This window comes from Merops nubicus, unplaced genomic scaffold (genome assembly GCF_000691845.1).
Source record: "Merops nubicus isolate BGI_N331 unplaced genomic scaffold, ASM69184v1 scaffold352, whole genome shotgun sequence".
NCBI lineage: Eukaryota > Metazoa > Chordata > Aves > Coraciiformes > Meropidae > Merops > Merops nubicus.
Window position 1 is genome coordinate 13185 of NW_008592630.1, and position 14307 is coordinate 27491.

At 42.4% G+C, this 14307-nt stretch overlaps 1 protein-coding gene across 1 annotated transcript; it reads left to right on the forward strand.

The window, feature by feature from the left end:
- Nucleotides 1-7974: 7974 nt before the first annotated feature.
- On the forward strand, nt 7975-12537 carry LOC103768057 (egl nine homolog 3). Its single transcript, XM_008935187.1, has 4 exons — nt 7975-8091; nt 9986-10122; nt 10790-10863; nt 12145-12537. Exons 1-4 carry the CDS (start codon nt 7975-7977, stop codon nt 12180-12182), a joined length of 366 nt encoding a protein of 121 aa, XP_008933435.1. The 3' UTR covers nt 12183-12537.
- The last annotated feature ends 1770 nt before the right edge of the window (nt 12538-14307 follow it).

The window sequence follows — 14307 nt, forward strand, 5'->3', positions numbered from 1 at the left end:
TCCCAGGGGTGTCCAGCAATGGAGACAGCTCTACGAAACTCAGCACGGTCTCCAAAGGTTTGCTTGCAAATGCTCCCTGTTCTATTGGTGATGGCAGAGAAGCCTCCACTGAAATGAGGTGTGGCTGTTCCATGCATTTCCACTTCACAGTGGCACTGCCCTGCCAGCCAGCTTGAACTTGAAGGGCATCCAGATTTATCTCTAAGTGGGTGTTCTGCTGAGAAAGGAAATAAATAGTCACAACCTGAAGCTGTCCTGCGCATTAACAGGACTCTTCAGGCCACAAATAATTAAATTTTGTTGCCAGTCATTAGAAAAGCTTCTTAAGCCCTATCAGAGATTGATTTAATAGGTAGCTCGTTTTTTTTAAAGCAGCATCAGTCTGTGATCTTGCTTCCTTACAGGCAGATTCCATAAGATTTGAAAGCTTATGAGGGGCTGCTTGAGCTACCACTAGATAACTTGCCAGTTGTCAACAGCTGTGTGGCATGGAAATAGAGCTGTTGTAGGTGGCTCCTTGTTTCTACCCTTATTTCGAGAAGAAATTCAATAAGCAGGAACAGTTTTCCATCATATGATAATTAGAATAATATCAGTTAATAATAGTCCTTTGGTTGGTAAACAAAGATAAGCCAGTATCTTTGCATCTTTTTCCTGCAGATGAGAGCAGTGTTCTTTCCCACTCTCAAGCTATTTCTCAAAAAATTATCCAAAATGTACCTCTGTGCACCTGGAAACCATAATCAAGCTACAATGGTGTGTATGATAGGCCAAATAGAATAGAAAGGGAGAGATCAAGTTTCTGGTTTTTGGAAGATAAGATCTGAATCTGATGATCAAGGTTGCATACCTCTGGGGAGAAGGAAGTACCAGACCACCTGGATACAATGCTATCCATGAAAACAGAGTTTTTGTGCAGTTATAAGTACTTGCCCAGCAGGAAGGCGTTATTAAAAAAAATAAATAAGTAAAGCTGGTAATAAGCATTGTGAAAATAGCATTGTGCCCGTGAGATGAGAAATTCTGAGAATAGATGTATTTTCCTTGGCTGCATCTAAAGCAGTAGAGATGTCTTCTTCTCCTGTCAATATGTGCAGGACGTAGTGCTCCAGAGATGATTCACCTGCTGGTACAGGGTCCTGTCAGTCTTTCATATCTTGTTTGGCTCTTCAGTAGCCACTTGTCACCTGCATGCAATGTATCTCCATTGTTTTGGACTACTGCAAGCTAAAGAAGGGGATATTCAGCAAACTGTGCTTGTAGCTGCGTCTGTGGAGTTTGATCTGCTTTGTGTTTCATAAAAGAAAGTAACCGCCCAAGGATTTTTTTTTTTCCCCTTTGGAGATACCTTTCATATAGCTTCAGTTTAAGCCTTGGTATGAAGATGAAAGTTGAAGTGAAAAGGTGTAGGTGTCTTGCCATGCCAAATTCTAGCACTTTCCCCAGTGTTTCTTACCTGCTAAAAACGGGATCTTTTCTCATGCAACTTTTCACCTCTCTAGCCTGCACCTCTGAGCAAGAAGCTGATCAAAGAGGAGGTGGGTAGGTTTACCTCTGTAAATCCTATTGCTGTTTGATTGAAGTCAAGTTAGGGGTGAGGAAATGAGGTACTGTTTTCTTATGCAATACTGCCACTGAAGCCTATTTCATGTTTTGCATGACTGAAATGAGCTGGGTTTCATCCCCCAGCTCCCCTTGGAATTAGTGAATCCTTTTCCAACAGGCACAAAGCTAAAGCCTCTGATTTTTTTTGTGTGTGTGTGTTTTAACATGATTTTCTTCCCTCTGTTCCCTCCCATCTCTACAGAGTATTAAATTAGACCAATTTTCATGCTTCAGTATAGCAGTTGAGTGTTTTAACTTTTATAAATTCAAGCAAACTAATATTTAATAATGTTCATGAATATTTTATACTTAAACGTTATGAGCTACATGGTAGAAAACACTTGTGCGCAATTGGGTGCAACAAGAAAGTACTTAAGGAACACCCTGTTGTGCCTGTGTGTCAGACAAGCCTCAGCTGAGAATCTCTCATCTTTGATCATGAAATGTCAGGCTACTCATGTTCTTTTCATGTAGAGCATGCTGTGTGCCTTTCCCTTTCTGCATGTACAGACTGAATGTCTGCAAACTAAAATCAAGTTGAGTACAATGTGCACTCTCAGACCTAAGTCAATCAAGACCAAGTCAGTGTTGGTAGTCCTCATTTCCTAAAGTCTGGTCAAGTGATTTTTGTTTGCGCTTGAGTTCAGGACTGAGAACCACATATTAGACTGAAATTGGGGAACCTTGGAAGGGTGCAGCCAAATGAAAATGTACCATCTGAAAGCTCAGATGGGGCTATAGCACCATTCGTTATTATTAATACCTTGGTTGTATAGATAACCATTGTAGTGTTATTGTAGATCAGTATTGCTTTTTGTCTATATAATATCTTTCATGTAACAGATTTTTATAAGTAATTTCTGAATTTAAGTATTTGATGTACAGGCTGTATGCAGAGGTGATCTACGCTGGGCATCAGAAGTAGCAGCTTCCCAACAATATACAGTACACATCTGGTACAGAAAATAGAAAAACATATTGTGCAGTCTTTAGCTTCATCTGCAAGGGCAGTTGGTGTTGGCAGGATAGAGTTACACAGGTCAGAATTTTCTCTGCCAGTTGCAAAGGTCATACTAGTTCTGAGAGGAAAATAAGGGATCAGTATAGGGTTACAGTACCACCTATACAGTCTACATTAGGAGTGCCCTGGGGCCCTAGCTTTGTGCTAGCAGGCATGGAGAGCATCTCCTGACCTGCTGTCATCCCTGCTTCCTACTAAGTAGTGGTAGTTTCCACTTAGGGGTGTCTTCTAGCTGAGGTATTCTCCAAAATATTTTGTTCCAAGTATTAGTCCATTTCAGTGCTGCTTATTTTATAAAATGTAGCAGAATGATGCCTCACAGTGTGGTCCTGGCTGTCAGCTAAGAGAATTTGTTTTTCCCCTTGCTAGAAGCACTGGGAGGCAGGGAAAAATCCTCTCTGTGGAATTGTTGGGGTTTTTATCTGCCTCAAAACCTTGATGGTGTCTTGGAAACTGACTTGTAGATTTCTCTGGCTGACTTGACTTAGAAACTGCATGATGAATAACTTATTTTTGCAAGCTTCTATGCAACACGGAATTTACTGGTGATTCCTGACTCCTTACTAAAGCTGGTAATTACTACTTGTTTAACTGTTGGTTGATTTGCACCCCCTTAGGAAACCTAACATCTTTGAAAATGACAGAGCATGAAACTGCAGTCTTGACGGTTTGCTTTTAATTTTCCAAGTTTTGTAGACTTTAATGTATGACTGTTTAGACCACCAGAACATTGCTCTTCAAACTATGGCATGTGTGTGCAACTGAAAAGGCATGCATCTGTGTATCAGAGTTTTTAACTATTCAACTGCTAAGAAAAACTCATTATTTTAATTTAACGGGGAGGTGTTTTGCTGAAATTTGCTCTGAATGCTTACACTGGGAAGTTAAGCAAACTAACAGCTGTTGCCATGGATTGCATTGCACACACACAAAAAAAGTTAGGTACATTTCTGCTCATTACTGGTTTAGATTTGGAGTTGGTTAATGAAGGCAGATGATTCCAAAAACAGAATGTGCTTTTCTGGATACAGTAGCTGAAAGTCCAGGAAACGTTTTTTTACTGACAATCCACTTGCTCACCTGGTAAATGGTTTGGTTATGATGATCCAGCCTCTGACTCTTGTAGCTAGCCCATGAACTATACTGTCAAATACCCATGTCCACCCATTACCTGAAGTAGTTCTGGGTCATGCATCTTATCCCCTGTTTCTTGTTTGCTTTGAACGAATCCAAAAGTAGTGCTAAAGGCTGGAATCCTTGCTAAGGCCAGCTTGATCTGCTCTGGAGCTGCTCCAGCCAGTGCTCTGATAAAGGTTGATATCATTTCAACAGGCTCTAGGAGAACCAGAATGATTTCCCTTCATTGTTTAAGGTTTCATTCAAATATTTGCTGTGCCAGGAAAACGGATATTTCACTTCTGCTTTTCTCCCTTTGCTGCTGCTATTAGAAAACTTCTTTTTTTCTCCTCTTTTTCTTTTTTTGTAAAGTTAAGCTAGAGTGTGGCCAGTGCTTTTGGATTCTGTGGCAACTGTTCTACTACTTCATCCTCAGGGACTCGGTGTGTTGTGGTTGCAAAAGGTGCGTGCTGTAAATAAATAAATAATGCACCAATGTCCGGAGTCAAAGCACATGTTCTGCTAAGAGAACATATTACGTGGGGGATGCCAGGGAGAACTCTGGCTTACTGCCCAGATCTTGGTAGTAAGTGAAGCACCTACATTACTTTAATGGTCTGGCTTGCAGTCTATGATTTTTCAGTGGCTTTTTGGTTGTGGCATTGAAACCCAGTAGTAATATTACATTGATTTTTAGGCAGTTCAGTAATCTTGGAGTAATGTCTGCTCTCCAAAGAGAGACTTGGTTAAGGCCTCCATAATTTTGTGTTGTACATCAACTTAAAAATGAGGTATTATGAGCCAACCAAGTTCTATTCGAGCTGTTCCTCCCCCTCTGGTATGAGCAGCAGAGCTCTGCTGTGCCTGGCCTCATGCTGGCGGTACCGGTGCCACGTGTCCCCTCAGCACTGCCTGCTGCAGAGGGGAGCACCCTGCTCCCCTGGCTCTCTGGCACAGCCCTCCTCCCTGCCTGTCTGCTGCCCCTTCTCTGCTGCACTCTCGGCCTCCAGGGTCGTGTTCCTCAGCGCACCAGGGTGAGGTTTAGGGAATGGTTACTCTTTTAATTGTTCGACCTGCTCCAGCTCGGTGTGCGTGAGCTGCTGTGCTAACACCTGGGATGGGGAGATGCATGAGGGGGCTGTCCTCCCCAGTGTGGGTACAGCTCCCTTGTACCATTTCTGTACTGCAGGTAGAGCTGACTTGTGGTTTCTACCAGGCTTGTGCCTCTAACAAACTTGTTTCCAGCGCTAGGCTGGAGGCTGGCCCATATCCTCTGCTGATCACTCGCTCAATATAGAATGATATTATCATTAATGAGCAAACCAGCAGCCAAACTCTTCCCTCCACTCCCACATCACACACCAGAGATTCAAAGTGCCAGACAACTGGAGCGAGGAACAAGTCAATGCACTCGCTCACTGCAAAAGATGTGAAGAAGAGAGCAAGCTGGCCAAGGAACCATGACATGGGAGATGGAGTCAGCCAGACAATGAGTCCATCTATGTAGTAGTTTCCCGGATAGAAACTCATGTTCTGCCCCTGCCATCTGGGAAATCCATTCACTACAAAGAGTCAGGGAGCCCCTCCAGAAACCAGAGTCCCCACACAGCACATACACTCTGTAAGCAGACCTCCCAACTCCACTGCAAGCAGTCAGCTCTCATAGAGGTGGCTTCTTGCCTGCCTCCCAAGTTAATATGGAAGGTGGAGGCACCTGGTGGTGATCTCCTAATCGGTTCCCACCCAAGGTTGACCAGACCCTGGGTGAAAACCAGGAGGGTCTTTCTTGCCTGGTTGTAGCCATCATCCATATGCCAACCTTCATTCAGGACTGGGGGTTTAAACCCCAGCACTTCAGCCGTACCACTGTTCTCAGGCCAATGGTGAAATCTAAGTTCAGCTGCTGAGCTGTTTAACAGCAGAATGACTGCAGAGCAGACAGATCCTGTGGCAAGACATCTAGCCAACTGACAGGTGTAATGAAAGAGGGCTCATTGCTTGGAATTAAAGATACTCACTCTTGTTCAGCCTGATCTCATGTCCCTGCAGGCCACCAGCCCCCAAGCAGCTGTGGCCTGAGGTGTCAAGGTGAGGGGCGAGCTCTGGTGACTTTATGCTGCCTGCAGGTATTGTTCTGCTCCTGCTTGTGGGCAGGAAGGAAAGTCAACTCATACCTGACTTGAAAGGCAGAGCAGTATTTTTGCAGCTGTGTAGGCACACGTGTCCTAACTGGCCGGCTCCTGTGCATAGATTTCACTCTTGGTAGCAGAGGGTCTGAGGGATCCAGTCTGCTGGCTGACCATAACTTCTGTGCTGGTGTTTGCTGGCATATTAAAATTACCCTTGTGATTAAAGCAGCATGTGCTGTACTCTTAGCTGGTCATTTATCCCATGAGAACAGTATGGCTTTAGCTTGTGCTTGGAAGCAGAAAACAAGACCTCTGGTGTTCCTAGGTAAAAATTTCAATTGCTCTTAGTAAAGCCTTTGCTGTCAGTCTTCAGTGCTGTCACCTGTGCTTGGCAGGTTACTGGGGGCAGGTCATGCAAGTGGTGTGCAATCACATCCTCGTTCTTTGGGACACACATGCACGATACTTTTGTATCTAAAGTCAGGATGTTGTAATCTAGATGGACTGAAAACTAGATAGGTAAAAGAATGGGTGGACAGTTGGGCTTGAAGGGTAGTGATTAATCATATTGTACTTAGAGGCTGGTAACAAATGAAGCACCACAGGGATCTCTCATGGGACCTGACCTGTTAGAGTAACCAGAAACAAACGTCAGTGCACTCTGCTCAAGTGTGGAGATAACACCAAATTGAGGGGGACCAGTTAATGCACTCGAGGGCAGGTCTGACACTAGATGGGCTGGAGGAATAGGCCAGTGTAAATTGTATTAAATTAAACATGGGCAAATGTGAAGTCCTGCCCCTGGAAAAGAAGAGCCCCTTGTGGCAGGCTGAGGAGCAGCTCTGCTCCCCAGGGAAGCAGGTGGTCTTGGTAGGTAGTAAGCTGAACATGAGCCTGCAGTATGCTCCCAGCACAAGAGCATCCTGGGCAATAGTTACAGGAGCAGAGCGTGTAGATTGAGTGGAGTGATTACTGCCCTCTACTCATCCCTGGAGAAACCAGGTCTGGGTACTGTGTCCAGTTTTCTAACCGAACGTAGCCCATCATCTCCCATCACTCTTGCTGCTAATACTGGCAAGCAATGAAAGGAGGTGTCAAAGGAGTGGAACAAGACTTCTGTTGCCACAGCTTTAGTGGGGTAAACTCCATGGAAGGTGACTGGTATCACTACCACGTAGTCCCAATAGAGAAAAAGTGACTGAGACAAAGATCTAGTACTCTACCAGCAGTCTCACCTGTTCTTCCCTGCATCCTGTTTAGACTGCCCTGGCGTCATCTCAAGTTTAATACATTTTTGCTGTAAAAACCCTTTTAAGACCTGTTGACTGTCATGTGGTTTGGAATAATTCATGTTAGGCTTATCTCGTCATTCAAGGTGAAATTTAAACTATGAATTTAGCGATTGTATCAGCAAGTCTGGAGATGATCAGAGAGAAGTATGCTTCTGAAAGCTGTTGGGTTAGTTCTGTGGCTCAGTCATGAAAGCAAACATGCACTGCCCTGTGCAAACACAGCACAAAGGAGTTGCAGACTTTTGCAGACTTTGCTCTATGGACTTTTACCCACACCTCCTGGGGACCCTCACTTTGTGTTGGACCGTAGGGATGTATATGACAGGAACTGGAAGACATAAATAGAGGAGGATAGTGGTAGTAAGGTATAACATTCTGGGATGGCTTTCTGCTTTCATTATGACTGGCAAACCAGTTTTGCAATGACTGTTCATCTCTAGAAACGCAGGCAAACTGTAGCTGAAACTACTCAAAGTCACGCAGCTCGTAGACAACAATAAGCTTGTACCATACATACCAGTGTTGTAGTTTAGTAAGGTTTGGGGTTTTTTTTCCTCCTACTTCAATGCATATATTGTGAAATCTGAAGGATATCTATTTCCAGTTTGGAATTTCACACTGGCTGATTCACACAGTTGAAGAAGCTTACACAAAGATGCCTTCTGGTGGTGTCTGCTGTAGGTTTTGGCTTGATCATTTGAAAAATACTAAGTCAAACTGGTGTTGGGAGGATGCTTAGCAAAGGAAAAACTGTTGATGGGCATCTTGTAGAATTTATTTTTTTTTACAATCTTTATCTTTCGTTTAGGCTATGGTTGCTTGCTACCCTGGAAACGGAACTGGGTATGTTCGTCATGTGGACAATCCAAATGGTGACGGGCGCTGCATCACCTGTATTTATTACCTGAATAAGAACTGGGACTCCAAGGTGAGTAAGCCACAGAGTTAAGGCAGAACATGAAAGAAAAGCTACTCCAGAAACAGAGCTTTGGAGCTGTTACTTTCTTCTGTGGAACTTTTGAACAGCTGGTCCCAACTTCATTTCTACATGTGTTTTCTTAGTGTTTTTGGCAACCCTTTGGAAGAAAGAACCTAAAGTGTTTCCTTGTCATGTTCTCTCCCATCCCACACACATAATGTTTTATTGCTACAGAATAAAGCTTCTAAGCACTGGGCTGCTGGCTCTTAAGCTCTTAGAGGAAAGAGCAATGAAGCACTACAAAGGAAAACATAATCCACTAAAGAATAAGTGGATTCTGGGAGCAGAATAAAATGACAGCCCAGATTTGGGACTTTAGTGTTCTTGGTGCTGTTTCTTTGGACTAACCTGCAGAAGACCTTCAGGCAGTAGCCATTGTGGGTTTCTAGCTTATGAAGTGATGGGGCTTGGGGAGAGGAACGAGCACATGTTTGTCCTCTACATCTTTGACTCCACCAGTGAGTCTCTTGACAGGAAAGTGCTCTTCTTTTCTGCCTGTGTTACTATAAGGCAATAAAGTCACCCTTGAATTTACCATACCTCTAAGTTAGAAAAGAGATAAGGGTTTGTAAGACTGCAGGATGTCTCTTTACACTGCTGTTGCTGTAATGCGGCACAAACCGTTCAGGTGGATTATCTATTGAAAATTGCCCAGTGTTTTTTGTCTCTCTTACCTATGATGGCCATTTTAGGTGGATGCTCTTCAAGCACATGTAAATACTAAGAACCCCCAAAAGCGAGTTGAGATTTAGAAGCAATGTCACTGAAAAATGCACTGCTGGAGAAGAACACATTTCTTTACAGAGAGTATGACAGTCAAACATCTCGATGTAATAAAATGAAGGAGGAGATGTGGGAGAAATGAAAATATCCGATCTATTTTGTGCACTGCACTCTTATTCTAATAGTGAGGAAGCACCCAAGTGGACACTGAGAACGCTAACTGAGATACAGGACACTGGCAGAGGGTATTATATAGGTGTGATGGTAATTTTATGCAATTATATGACAGAGGAGATGAAATATGCTGGCCTTTGAAACCTTTGCTTTAAACCTGACCTAATAGTTTCTTACTGAGGTTTGCATCACACATGAAGGTACCAGATCAGGTCAGTGCTGGGTTGACAGCATCTTCCATGTACTCTGTGGTGCAGCATAAAAGCCTCGAAAGAGCTGTCTGACAGCAGCAGGGAGGAGGCAGAGTTCTTCTGCATCTTTTGAAGTTCCTACAGTGCGTGCAAATCACCAGACTTTTTCCCTGAAACTTGTGGCACATGTAAAGAGAGAAATGGTGTAGGAGAGAAACCAGACTATGTCATAAGTAGAGAAAAGACTGGCTGTGAGATACAATACATTTGTGAGAAGTTTATTACAAATCCAACAACAGAACAGACCTCACTCTTCCCGGGGTGTAAAAGTTAACTCCTATATGATCAGATGCAGGCACTCAAATACCATAAGCAGTATCCAGCAATTGCTGAGAGGAGAGTCTGATCTCAGGCTGGTCAGGTGGAGCAGTCATACCTGCCTTGTGGTATTCACGGGTTCTAGAGAGGTGACTGGGTCTAACTCAGAGGTTTCCTGGTGTTTGTTTTGGGGCTAGTGTTGTCTTTATCTTGGTTTGTTTACTTTAGCCAGATGTCTATGCTGAAGCTTTACAAAATGTTTGAGAAAACCAAGATGGGCAAGAGATTCAGCCTACAGTTTTCCAGTCTTGTCATATAGCTTTCTTGCTTATCATTAGACATTTATTTCCCATTTGTTGGGCACTGAGGGAGAACTAAGTCATTGTTCACATGAATGTATGGGTGTTTATATGTGTAAAATGCAACTTTTCTTTCAGCTTCATGGTGGAATTCTTCGGATATTCCCAGAAGGAAAGTCCTATGTAGCAGATGTTGAGCCAATTTTTGATCGATTACTATTTTTTTGGTCAGATCGAAGGAACCCACATGAAGTCCAGCCTTCTTATGCTACCAGGTAAGTTGCGTATTTTATATTGATACCTGGCCAGGAAAAAACAAAGTATATCTTCTACTAATATTTGTATCTAAAATTAATGGCTATCATTTGTTTGTTTAAATACACATATGCATTAAAAATAGCTAGATTGTAAGTGGATTTTCTGGAAGGACAAGCTTGAATGATAAGATTCCTTGTGTGATAGGAAAAAAAAACCCTTTTACCATTGACAGGAGAAATCTTCCAAGCCAGGCATAGCTGTTTTAGCTGGGAGATGCTGGGTTATACTTTTGCCCCCATAAACACTGTAGGGATTCTTGGGGCTGCCATTTGTCAACAGGCTACGAAAAGCTGATGTGACTCAGGGCAACCCCCAGGCTGCCTACAGGCATCCCAGAACACAAAATCGTGCAAAGGTCTGTAAACTACTTTCGCCCTCTGTTACCAGGGGCTGTGCACTCTTGTGCCTCCGAGCAGAAATTCTCACCTATATTTCTATCTTACTTGATAAAACACACATTTAAAATGCTGTCTATATTTGTTTATAAAGGTTTATAAAGGTTTTTTTATTTTTTTTAATCTACTAAGCCAGTTTTTTTTTTTGCTTTGTCCCTGAGCATGAAACTTCAGGGTACTATTTTAATAGTAAAAGTTAAATCACACACAGGATTTCTTTCTGTTACAGATATGCCATGACTGTATGGTATTTTGATGCTGAAGAAAGAGCAGAAGCCAAAAAAAAGTTCAGGAACTTAACCGGTATGATTCTTTTATAAGTATTCACCAGAAAAAAAATAATGCATTTTGGTATCTCCAAAGTCAGAGACAGACTAGGAGTAAGTCTGTAGCTAGATGGGTATGACATTAATTTTTAGAAAGCTTTTTTTGTCTCTAATCACTAGTCAGTTATTTTATGAGAAGCGGAGACATTGTGACAGAAGAAGATTGAGGCTTGGCCTCACTAATCCTTGATGAGCATGATGGGGAACATGGGAGAAGTGTTTTCTGTTTCCTCTCCCAAATGACTGCTGAGATTTTGTTCCACCCCAGGTGGCTGCTGTAGTCACTGGGAGTCCCTAAGCTTTTCTTGTCTTGTTTGGTGAATATATTTTGTCTCCTGTAAACTTTGTTTAGCACCAAGTCATGAGACTTAGACAGTTTGATAATCATGTTCTCTAAATGTTCTGGCCAAATAGGACCTGCCTTCTATATTAATGAAGGGCAGTTGGGGTTCACAGTAATGCAAAAGGGAGTTGTATTTAATTTACAAATAATTTTTGAGTGAGGATACTCTTAATGACCTTGGAATGTGTAGATTATGAGTTGGAAGTGCATCTTTTAGCAGGCAGTTGCTAGAGTGGCTGTGATCATGGTGCACTTCAACTAGGTGCACTTCAACATGATCTACATTCAACTAGGTCTCACAGATAGCGTAAAGTCAGCCCAGAGACACTTCTGCAAAACTTGGGAAGAGTTGACTCCAGCTTTCCTAACAGCAGCCATACTTCCATATGTCAGTATGATACATCATAATAACAATGACATGTATGTCTTCATAATGACATATGAAGAATGGACTGAGTTGTCCACATGTGCTCCAACACCCTATCTGGGGCCATGTTCAAAAGGTTGTTGTTTGGAACAGTTTAAGATCTAGTCTTCAGAGACTGCCTCAGGCAGTTCCTCAAAATATACTGTGCACAGAACTCATGATTTTAAAATGTGTGCCTCACCCTTAAAGGGGATCATGAACAATGAGCCAAGAGTGTGTGGGGGAATAGTTTCACAGGTCTGGAGTCTGAAGGCTGATCAGGCTGCATAAATACTGCATAGGTCGTCTTCATACTCATAACTTTGGTATGAGTTTATAGTTTTGGTATATATATCATTTCAGTCTACGTGGTGAATTCATATAATGAGTCTGAAATGGAAAGAGCTGTCCATTGAAAACAAACCAACTTTATTCTGTTTCTGAGTTTTCAGATCAGTGATGAACCCTCTGGCTTAACTGCCTTTTCTTTTTTTATCCTTTTACTGTAGATGCAAGGAAGAGAGAAACACCTCTTAATGAAGACTAATCAACTGTTCCTGAACTCTTTGTCTGAGGAAATAAGTTCCCAAAGATGACTTACATTTCCAGCGAATAAGGGCAAATTCTTGTTATGCACAAAAATGCACTGGTTGTGTCTAGCAGGTGTGTCTTATATAGACGGTACTTAAGACAGCCTCCTGTCTTGCCTGCATCTGGCAGAAGGAACACTTGTTTTCTATTTGCCTTTTGCTGGAAAAAGTTACCAGGGTTAAAAATAAAAAAAGTATCACTGAGCCTAGTGGTAGTGGCTCAGCCAACGGGCTTTTGATCACTCTTGTAACCAAGATAACAATCATCGGGACTAGTGGTAAAAACCTGACTCTTATTTGCACTTTATGGGGGGTGGGAATCTAGCTCAATGGGAAGGAGTTTTACAAGTTCAAAATCTGTGGCAGACTGCCAGCGGGCAAGGAGGGATACTGGAAATGTGAAATTAAACTGGATTTTTGTAGAGTGTCATCTTATGGTGTGTCACATATGGGCCTGTTGATGTACTGTTCATCACTTTGCTGCACAGAACTGTGGCTCGGATCCTTAATAGCCTGACTTTCCAACCAGATTTTTGTCTACACAGTCATTGCATTTCCTGGATTTTGTTTGCTTTTCAAGAGTCAAGTTCTAGCTGTGCAGTTGTGCTGCCCTTTCTGTCCCAGACTGAGGGGTATCTGTCCACAGCTTTGTAAAACCATTTCCTTTCTGTTCTGATCAGGATGGATTGTACTTTTTTTTCACAGTTTGGTAAAGCAGCTGTTTTCTCCCAAAAGTCTGGTAAACTTGGAAGGCTGATGACATATGATGCATTGGCAGTAAAGGCCAATAATACATAGAATTGAGTGTTATTTTTATGACTTCTCCATCTCCTATGTTTTGTCTGACACAAATATGAATCTGAAAGGAAAAGGTATGCCTGGCAGTCTGACAAATCTATGATAAATAATGGGTGACTTAGACTTGATTTTTATGCTGCTTATCCTTAGTTAACACACTTGTTTAACTTAGCATGTGTAGGTAATTTGAATGAAACAGCAATTCCATTTCAGTTGATTTGTTATGCCAGGTAACTACTTCTGCGAGATCAGAGTTATTCAAGTGGCAAAGCACATTTTTTTTTCTCTATATTATTTTTTTTTAAACTTATTAGACTCGATGAGTAACTGGTGAGCTATCTCCAATCTGCCTAAGCTTCTGCAGCCAGCACTTACTGTGCAGTTCAGAGTAGCTCTTAATGAAGCTAGGAGCTGGCGGTGGATGTATTTATCACTCACACTAATTGTTCTTAACCTAATACACTCAGTTGCATTCATTTTTGTCTCATGTTGTCAGTGTGTATGTCAGACCCTACTAAATATTCCAAATAGATGCCCTCTTCAGTGTCCCGTGTTTTCCCTTGCCACCTGCCCGTGGTGGTGAAGGTGGTCTGTCTGACCTGCTGCCCCTGCACCAGCTGCCTGTGCTGTGCCAGGCTGATGTGCTACTGGTGGGTCTGTGGGCCAGCTCTGTCGCACGTGAGCAAGGGCATGAAAAGGTAACGTGCAATGGCAACCATTAAATGTCAATGACAGAGGGGTGACAGCTGCGTAGGACAGAAAAGAAAAACTTTAAAAGCTGGATGTCCTTCAGCCTGTCCTTGGATTCTGAATGTAAATACAGTAGTGCTAAGAAACCCCCCATTCTCTCTGGCTTCTCCCAGAGATCCAGCGATGGTCTTAACGGGCTGGGCTTTGTTCAGCCTGACCACTCTGCACCTTAAGAGAGGAACATGAGGGAACACGTGTAACAAATATTCTAATTACTCAAGACTAGAAAAAAAAACCTGATAGATATCCTTTAATGTTAAGAAAAATATTATTCAGCTATAGTTGCTTCTAAGTAGCACAACACAGACTTGAAGAATAGTTAATGATAACTTGAAATTCCCATTCTCCAATATTCATGTGGGAGAATAAAGAGTTAGGGCTCTTCCCTGAAAGTGAGAGAAGTCCTTTGAAAGATAGGAGGTGTTGGAAAAGAGGAGCCACAAGGTTATTATTTAAGCGGGTGGGGGGGCCTGGGAACCCAACCTATTGTATTGCTATGCAAAGTTGATAATGGTACCTAAATTTGAAACTCCT